Genomic DNA, 10,701 nt, shown 5'->3' with positions numbered 1-10,701 from the left:
ACCCTTACAGAAAAATACATTTTTTTTCTGGCATTAAAACTGGACACTACCTCCTGTTATGGTTATAGCAACACCTACTGCAAGGTTTAATTAAAATGTGTGATCATTCTAGCTCCATTTTTGGATTCTCGCTCTTGTACTATTCTCTTTTTTATATACATTACTTTTACAACATATCTTGCATTTATTTTTCATATGTTGCTTTATTATTTGACTGACATTTTGTTTTACCACATTTTAGTAATTAGTTAATTCTTTTAACTGTACACTAGTAATTTCATTCGCTCTGTGCACATCCACAGTGTTTGATAAGATCAGGCCTATTTCTCTTAGTAATTTATGCAGCTCACCTAAATTCACAGTATCTGACCCTGTTGCTCAGTACAATCACATAGCATCTGGGCACTCTGCAGGACCTTTTGATATTCAAAAGAACAGTCATAAATGCCAAGTTTTTTTTTAGATGATAGTAATTATGAAATGGTTATCAAAGAGCTGCTATTTTGTTCTTCTTCTCTTTAAAAAGTGCAGTAGTTCAGTACCTTTATGGCTTCTTTGCTAGCAGCATACAAGGATGTTACACACTGAACCAATTTGATTTTCTCATCTAATCCACTCACAATGAGGAATAAATCAATTTTCTAGATCAAAAACTTTGGATTTTTTCATCAAGTGTCCATGAAGTACTAGTACTTCAGGAGGGTACAGTTAGGCCATATTTGTACTGAAAATTATACTTCTATAGTTCCACATGCAGAGACTCTTTGAAAGCAAATATGTTTCTTCAGTCTTGCAGATGTGTATTTTTTTTTGGAGGAAAGTGCAGTCTTCACCAATCTTTCATACAGTGTCATATGAGAATACTTAATAAAATAATGTGGAAAGACAATAGATGTGCTCTTAACTCCATGAAATCTATAATCAACTGATTTTATTGTGCATCACTTGCCATGCAAATATCTGGTGTTAACTAATTATCCTTAAAGCTGTATACCCACATATACTAGTTAAACATGTTTCTATATATGAAAAAATAGTCCTGTAAGTTGTTGTCGTTGTTGTTGTTGTTTCTTTCAGCTTATCCCGGTTAGGGGTCACCACGCCGGAACTCCGGTCCGCTAATATTTGGTAATGGATTTTTACATGCCGAGTTACCATCCCTGACACACAACCTTCAACAAAGGCACGCCCATTCACGCATGCCTCCACACAGAAGACGCTCTAGCTGAGAATCGAATGTGACAACATCTTGCTGTGAGGTGACAATGCTAAGTGATGTACAAAATTGTAGATGACTGATGTTTAACAGTTCTGAGTGCTAATATTTATATCCTAGAAAGAAACAGTGTGATCACCTGGCAAAAAAAATCACATAGTGTAAGGTTGGTGATGTTTTAGTTAGAGAAAGAGGATAAGAAAGTTATAATGAAAACATGGTGCTTACACTACTGGCATTTATAATTTTAGATTCATGGCCAGTGATTTCCAGAAATTTGGCCCATATTGTCACAGTAGGAATTTTTGTTTCACATTATCTCATGAAAGTAATATGATGCTTTTTTAAGGTAAAGACAATACATGTTTTTACTTCTTTGTTATGCATATTTCTTTAGAATTTTGAAAGTTCCATCTGCTGAGTTGACACAATAAGAAAATGTGGAGACCAAATGCAATAAACCATCCAGGGTATGATGCACCACTGCATACTTAAACGTCTCCAAATGAAGCAATCCATTTCCAGCCTCTGGCCCCACCTCTTTTCCAATACAGCCATTTTACACTGTACTTAAGTCATAAATGCATATTCCATGATTTTAAAATTCCTAGATGAGGTGCATTTAGACTTCTTGACCCAACTGGCTTTAGTCACTACATAAACATAAAAGTGATGATAGAGAAATTCCAGCTGACTTGTTTAGTAAAATAAGCAATTCAAAATATATGTTAATAATTGTCAACGTGAATTGTTTTAGTAAATCTCTAATAGTAACTGATGTGTGTGTGTGTGTGTGTGTGTGTGTGTGTGTGTGTGTGTGTGTGTGTGTGTGTGTGTGTGTGTGTGTGTGTGTAAGAAAGAGAAAAAGGATATATGTACATGTGGGAGAGTGCAACTGTATTTAGATAGGCATTTATAGTCTTGTTGTCTAACAATTATCTAATTATTTCTTTCCTTAGACTCCTATTTTCAAAAAGACAAATTGGCTACCAGCAGTTATATATTTAAAAGCTATCCCTTAGTTGTTAGTTTACTGATGCATATATAATAGCATCTGCTGACTGTCTTATAGATAAAACAATACTGAATGCTTTGTTTCCTAACATGTGCCTGATAATGTCTATAATAATGCCTATTTCATATTTTCCTGCAGCCCGACACTGTAATAGTTACAGACACTATATCAGATGGCAGCAGTCAAGCAGGTGAAGTAATTCCAGAAAACAACTGTGGAATATTTTCTACCTATATTCCTTTATCATTTGGTACACATACTGCAAATGACTTTGCAGCAATGCACAGAAAACTTAGTATACCAGAACCTGCAAACTCCCTCTCATCACCACCTATAAAACATCGTCCAAGTGTATCCATCAACACAGATGAGTTACCTAAGTACCATCGAGTTTCAGTCAATGACTCATGCATGCAAGGCAATAACACTTCTAAGATTTACCCTAGGCATGCACTTAGTGTCCCAAACATCCCCAGCTCTACCAGAAACCGTACCTCAACTCGTAATGCTATCTCTGCACCAAACATGAGTTCTAAGAAGTCATCACAGAAGAGATGCAAGTTTGCAACTGAAAAGCAGCCTTTTAATGCTAAAAATAGGCAGCAGAGACAGAGGTATGTGACCAAAGATGGAAAGTGTCGTGTGAATCTAGGACACATTGAGGATAAAAAACGGTTCATTTCTGATATCTTTACTACTATGGTAGATCTGAAATATCGCTGGTTTCTGTTTGTGTTCATGATGTGTTATATTGTGACATGGGTTATCTTTGGAGGCATTTATTATTTAGATGCATGGCTAAGGGATGACATTAACCATGTAGAAGACCCTGAATGGAAACCTTGCTTTATAAATGTAGATGACTTCACATCTGCCTTACTCTTCTCTTTAGAAAGCCAAAGAACAATTGGCTATGGATCTAGACTAGTGACAGCCTACTGTAGTGAGGGAGTTATTTTACTTATGATACAGTCTATAATTGGATCTGTGATTGATGCATTAATGGTGGGTTGTATGTTTGTCAAGATTTCCAGACCGAAAAAGAGAGCACAGACTCTTATATTCAGTAAAAACTGCGTCATTTCTCACAGGGATGAAAAACTCTGTCTGATGTTCAGGATTGGAGACTTGAGGGACAGTCATATGGTGGATGCAAAGATAAGAGCCAAGCTGATTAAGTCAAGGCAGACAAAGGAAGGAGAATTTATTCCTTTGGAGCAATCAGAAATTAATCTTGGTTATGACAATGGAGAAGACAGACTATTTCTTGTGGAGCCTCAGATCATTTGCCATGTTATAAATGAGCACAGTCCCTTCTGGGAGATGACTCCAGAGTCTCTAAAGAGGGAACAGTTTGAAATAATTGTTATACTGGAAGGCATTGTTGAAGCTACAGGTTAGTGTCTTAGCTATTACTGGACTTTTACTCTTGATAAACATTCATTTCTAATTTCAGTATATTACCAGTGAACAGGAATCTATGTTACTGCCCTACTATTCTTAGTACTAAAGTAGTCATGTATAAGGTTGTTGTGTTAAATAGAAATTCATATATCTGTAATATGCTGGCGCAGATGTCGCATTACGTTCCTACTGGGCAAAACTAGACTGCACATCTAAGCAGAGATGCCAGAGTTACAGCATATCTCAGGTTAGAGAGTTGCCCTGTTCTCTCGTTATAAAAGATTTGGGGCAGTAAATCTAGTGGAAGATGACAACTTCACAGAGAACAGATTTGTTCTTTTATTGTCATTCTCCTACACTTTGATATCATTCTTTACTCAAGCTTTTGACCACAGATAATGTAACTCTGTTACTTTACCAGTAATATGCTACTAGTACGCAAGTTCATCTAATCTAGTTTCAATGTACAATTTAAGAAACAATTCCTGTACTCTGTTTAATGTGTGTATGTGTGCAAATGTGTGTGTGTGTTTGCATGTATATTAAATATGGTACAAACTATTGTGGCAATTCTTTGTAAAAGACCTTTTAATCAAATCTACCAGAATGAAAAAGTAACCCCCCCCCCAAAAAAAAAAAAAACACACTTCAAAAAAATAATAATATAAACATAATTTTCTGCACCTCCCTTTCAGGATAGGAATCACTTTCACTCCCCAGTAAACAGTTATCATCTCCAAGATCACTTCATCCCAGAGAAAGACCACACAAATGCCATTTTGATAGGACGCCCTTGGTTAATTATCATTTGGTGAACTCAAACCTTTTTTGAACTGTATATTCTGTATACATGCATCTATACATACATCTGTGTGTGTGTGTGTGTGTGTGTGTGTGTGTGTGTGTGTGTGTGTGTGTGTGTGTGTGTGTGTGTGTGTGTGTGCGTGTGTAGGTATGTATAGAGAAAAGATAGAGAGACACACACACACACTCAGGCCCAAACACACACACACATATACACAGGATGGATGGCTAGATTAGATATATAGCTAGATAAATAGATTCACAAGCACAAACACACGAAATATGTATTTTCACATGCAGAGAGCTTTGTCATCTACACTTTCCGATTAAGGCTGTAATTGTACTAGCCTGCCTCTCTAATAATATATTCTTTGTGGTGAAATAATTCATGGACAGGATATTAAGTGGTAAGAAGTGCAGTGCTACATTGCTTTCTCTATCCTTTAGTTTGTAATTTAATCCCACGGTCCTTCCAGTCCACGTTAATTTGTGGAAACTTTCATAACTAAATTTATGTGCTGCTTTATTACAGGTGAGGGATTAGACATGGTAAAATGTCTGTCATACACAGCACTACTTTTAACCCTTCAAAATTATTCAAGAACATTGTAACTGTAGTATCACAGTATATGTATTATGTTATCTTAGCTTGAATACATAATGGGTCTACAGTCATAACCAATTTATTGTGTTGTTTGAGATGTATACCAAGAAATTCAACTTGAGAGTGAAGCTTGAGGGGCAAATCTTGGCATTCATGTTGAGAACACATAATAAGGATTATGATCTGAGAGACCTATTCATAATTCATGCTCCATGTACTGCCAGTTACAGAAAAAAGAAGTGTAAGAAGTGTTTTATTAATTTTACTGTCTTTCAAACCCTTGAAAAGCCAGTAAAACACTTAGCACTGCCAAAGAGATAGCAGGAAGGAATTAAGTGCCTCTCTGAAGAATAAATGGCTTTAAAAGTTAAGACACTTCATTTTGCTACACTTTTTGTCTGTAAGGTTGTCAGAGCAAATTATCTAACAGCTTTTAAAGCTGCTTTACCTTCTGCCACTGTTCTTTGCTGACTGATACTGTCTCCTATTGATCCCTAACAGGAGGCCTAGTATTAGCAGTGCTTAACAAAAATACTTATTAAGCACCTTTCTGATGTCAGAAAAATACTTAACAAACTTGTCTTTTTCCAGTTTTTGCATAATCATAACATTCCTTATTGGAAGAATTATATTTTTTTATTTAGAAAAATACTTAAACCCTCTCTCAAGGTAGTTGCACAATACCATTTTGATATATGAAAAAAACATAGCAACAAAATGCAATAATGTCACAGATCATTATATTGAGTTACATGCAAGGAAAAGGCCGAAATAATGTGCGATGGAAAATAAGAGCCTTGTTTATTTATTGACTTATTGCATTTGGCTCACTGAGGAGACCTAATAAATGAAAAGACAGATAACATATTTGATGATTTCAAATATACTCAAGAAAGGCAAATATGAAATACAAAGAGCATAGAAAATAAAAAACAAAGTAATCATGAATCAAAAGTTGACACCATAACAAGATATATCAAATGCAAATGAAATATTGGTATAATCAAATACCAGATAAGCCAAGCAGTTAACATTGGAGCAACCTATGCCATTTTATTAAGGTATTACTGGATGTTGTCTGCTTTGTATGGCAAACACATATGTGCCAAATCCAAGTATCTTTTTACAGCTAAGTAGTTTGGAGCATGTGGATTTTTTGTAAATTAAATACTATGATACTGTTTACCCGCAAGTTTACATTGTGTGAATATCTCACCTGCTCTTAAGTTTTTAAGTTCTGTATATTAAGAATGTGCTTAGTTATAAACTGGTGATTTTTTTCAATTGCTAAGACAAATGGCATACAACTAGATATAAAAAATAAATCTGATAATCTCAAAAAATATTTTTGTGGACACTGATGAGATTTTTTTTCCAATGAGAAAGTATGCTATAATCACAAAAGGTTAGCCTCTTCACTGTTATAAAGGTTAACTATTTCCAAGCAATAGTGCAACCTGATAAATGTGATTATTTTTAAAAGTGAAAATCAGACTACATGGCACTTTAATATGAAAGCATTATTAAGAAATAAGACATTTTCTCAGTAGTTTGTCTACAGTTTGTAAATACTCACCATAACAATAGATGAATGACTCTGTCTCTGACTTTCATTGTTATCACAGAGGTTTATCAGCCCTCAAGAATTATAGTTAGGCATCCTCATTATGTACTTTTTCTGAGAATTTCTACAAAACTTTATAAGCCAAAGAGTACAGTTGATAATAACTGTTTAAACTACAGTGTATTGTATAGAGCTATACAAAACATGCTTCCCTGATGGAAATATAACTCTAAAAATAACCTTTTTTCATTTAATAAGCGCCAACAGTTGAAAATACTGTGACCCTTATCAAAGTGTATAGTGGTGACATTTTGAAGGCTTAGTAAATTTTATATGATAGGTGGGTGGTTTGTGCAGTAGTTTGAAATGTGAGTACAAAATATACATTGCTGGATACACCCCTGCCAGCCCTGACTACGACTGCTAATTGACTCCAGATTTTCTCAGCACTTGACCTCACTTCCCCTTGCCAGCCAACAGATGCCCTACTCAGCTGTTGATCATTTAACCCTCACACACATACACACATACCCCTAAGACTGTGGCTGCTAGCTAACCCACGTTAAAAAACATATTCTTGGATATAATGTTTCCATCTACAAAAACATAACAAATTTGCACATGATATAATTCCACACCGTCAGATCACAGATCTGTACAAAAAAATATATATATTTGAACTGTACCTCAAAGAGCAGAAGAGAAAATACTCAACTGGAGGTCATAGTACATAGCTTTACCAAATGTAGGAGAGATGTGTTGTGTAAGAGCAAACCCAAAAACAACAGCTACTCTAAACGTATGAGTGCAGAAATATTGCCACAGCCCCTTCAGTTTCATTGAATGCTGAACCATATAAAGCAGTATCTTCCCACACATCTCTAAATCTGTACTGTTTGTGGCATTACTCAACACAGCAAAACACAAAAAGCCTTTGCAGCCAAATCAGAAACTTAAATAGTAGTAAACACAGCCTTATAACAGCTACCAGAAAACATACCCAAACATGGAGAAGGAGACAGGGAACTAGCTCTGCTCCAGCACAAATTAACTCATAAATCTTCTGTTATGATAAGTATTCACATAGTCTGTAGATTATAATGGTCTTCATCTTTGTCTCTGCACTGTTACCATACATACATGGAAGCTGTATATCTGTAAACCTAGAGGATGCCCCATCATGTGTACCCAGAAGGGCCACTGTAGCAACACCTCCATCCTTAGCTTGGCAATCAAACATGTAATGTTTATTACATGTACTTATAGACAGTCAAGCTGCCACCTTACCTATTTATTCAACAGAAACCCTTCTAGATAACCTACCCTACTTGAAGCCTCTAAGGAAGGTGTGTCTGCTGAGTGAATTTTCCAACATAATCTGGGCAAATAAGGCAAAAAAAAAAAAAAAAACAGAAAATTTCCTAACGACCTAGTTCCTATTACTACACACTGCTCGTTATTGTTTTGGGTCCATCAAATCTGAAAACATTTCCCTACAATCATGAAGGTTACTGAAAACAGAGAATTAGAATCTTTGTTTTAAATAAATTATATATATATATATATATATATATATATATATATATATATATATATATATATATATATATAATTATTGGCACAAAGGAAGGCTATGTAAATAAAGCCACCCTGCATAAAAAACTGTATAAAACACAAGCACAGATAGTTGCATGCCAATCAGCCTTTTAAGTAACTCTTGTAAAATGGTCCATTGTGATACTACATAAGACAGAGCTGCATAAAAGGGGCAATATGATATGTTCCAGCATGTTTTTGCCAAGGGCAGTTCCCTGAGAAGAAACTTAACTAAATATCTGGAACAGTGACTCTTAAAAAAGGGATACTGGTCAACATGTTGATGTCTTATTTTTGACAGGAGTAGCCCTCTCAATAGCTTCAGTCATGCATTTCTTTTAGATATGTTTATCACATTTAAAACTGATGGAAGACTTGTGTTGTGGATTAAAATGGCTAAGAAGTAGAACACAGAGAGACAGTCAACAGAAATATTTCTTTGGGTCCAAGAAGACTATTCAGTTCTGAGGCAGCAACGGGGTATCCACTGGGTCCTTTTTATTTACTTTGAATGTAAATTATATTTTCATACCAAGGTCATTCTGAAAGACAAAATAGACTGATCAAGGTAGCCCCTGTAATAATGGGACTTCAGGAAATAATGAAGATGTCAGATTTGTTGAATGATCTAATGGAACTGATCTGAAGCCACTGGTTTACTCTCTTTTTTTAATTTCTTCAAGTCTTTTGGGTTTCTGATACCATAATGAAAATGGACCCCTTTCCTAAGTCAAAGTATGATTAAAGTTCATAAAATTATTTTTGTTTCAATCTTTGATGTTAACTATAAAGTGCTCTTCATAGCACCTGCTATGTGCCCAGTATGGACTCCTTCTGCAATTCATATGGAGTTACATGTATCGGTAACATATCTAAGTATGATTTTACATTCTTTTTTATAAGACCCATTACTCCTATCTGGGCATCCTTCTTCCACATTGCCCTCATTTCTGCCTGCAAATCCTGGTATTTTATGACTTTGTGTCTCTCTGTATGTAAAACACACTGTAGTCACTGGGTGTAGCAATTTCAATGATCAACACTACTTTTGTCTTCTTTTCATGGACTATTATATCTGGTTTTCTAGCATCTATTTTTTGAACTTGTTGGTAATGGATGATCCCATGTGATATAAACTTTTTATAATGCTTTGTGGCACTTTTCCAGTGTTTTTCAACTACTTCAATATTATAACGTTTGCACAATCCCCAATGCAGCAGTCTTGCCACATTATTATGCCTTTCAGTATACAGTCCTTCTGCCATTAGTATGTCACAACCAGCAACAAGATGTGCAACTGTTTCCAATTCTGTTTCACAGAACCTACATTTGTCTGTTTCTCTCACATGTTCAATGGATTTTGTAAACCAACGTATACATAGTCCAATGTCTTGGGTCACCAATATTAACCTTCCATCTTTTAGTTTAAATTCACCTGTCCTTAACCATTCCAGCATTTGATCCTCATCAGCATGAGGTTGTTGCAAGAGTTTTCTATACTTGCAACTATATTTATGCATTTTTCACATTTCTTGCCTTTTCATCTGATCCTTCACCATATGTTTTTTTTTTGTTTTTTGATACATTCAGTTGCTGCCTGATTTTTTATCTACTTCTGTTTTGATTTTCCCATTTGACAAAGACATGCTTCTGCTAAACTAAGCAGGAAAATCATCTTAGACTTACCCACCTCATGTTTTAAAACTTTCACTACATTTGGGTCTTGTGAGGTCAGCAGATATGTATGCAGACATACAATTGCAGATCTATACATGTAATCAATTTCAAGGAGGCCCATACGTCCTTCGGAATGGGGAATATATAGTGTTGTATACACTGATTTTTATAAATCATTTAATAAGCATGAATCATCCTTCTTGTTTTTCTGTCTAACTGATTCAACACCTTTTGGGGCCAGTCAATCACTCATTCCAAAAGTGTAAGTTAAGACAGGAAAAGCAAATTGGTTTATAGCTTTCACTTTGTTCCTCGATGTGTCAGCACTGTTTTCAGTATTAATTTTAGTCTTTTAAAATATTCCTTACTAACTTTTATTCACATTTTTTTCATGTTTATTGTTGATCCTTTGCTAATTCCCAAAAATGTATACACTTCCTCTTGCTCAAGTTCTTTTACATCACATTCCTGTCTCAGGCTGATGTTTTCTTGGTGCTGCAGCTTTCCTGCTTTAAAGGTTGCATTTGCACATTTATCAAGACCAAATGGCATTCTTATATAATTTGAAAAAGTTTTGGCCACTTGCAGTTGTGCTTATAGTTCCTCATCTGATGAACTATAGAGTTTTAAATCATCCACAAAAAGAAGATGAGAAATCTTTACACTTTGTTGTTTTTTGGGAAACAAATTGTAGCCATGACCTGTTAAGTAGACAACTTAATGGGTTAAGGGCAAGACAAAAGAGCAGTCTGGAATATCCCCCTTTGAATTTTTATCACTGGAATAACAATTTGTCCTTCATCATGGCTCAATTACAAAGT

General features: G+C 35.2%; 1 protein-coding gene across 1 annotated transcript; it reads left to right on the top strand.

Annotated features, from left to right (window-relative positions):
* The first annotated feature begins 2,377 nt into the window (after positions 1-2,377).
* On the top strand, positions 2,378-3,632 carry KCNJ5 (potassium inwardly rectifying channel subfamily J member 5). The gene has a single exon (XM_044081068.1). The coding sequence runs from the start codon at positions 2,511-2,513 to the stop codon at positions 3,630-3,632; it is 1,122 nt and encodes a 373-aa protein (XP_043937003.1). The 5' UTR covers positions 2,378-2,510.
* Positions 3,633-10,701: the final 7,069 nt, after the last annotated feature.

Source organism: Protopterus annectens, chromosome 8.part0 (genome assembly GCF_019279795.1).
Source record: "Protopterus annectens isolate FY-2018-M chromosome 8.part0, PAN1.0, whole genome shotgun sequence".
Taxonomy (NCBI): domain Eukaryota; kingdom Metazoa; phylum Chordata; order Ceratodontiformes; family Protopteridae; genus Protopterus; species Protopterus annectens.
This window is presented reverse-complemented; position numbering and strand designations above follow the sequence as displayed.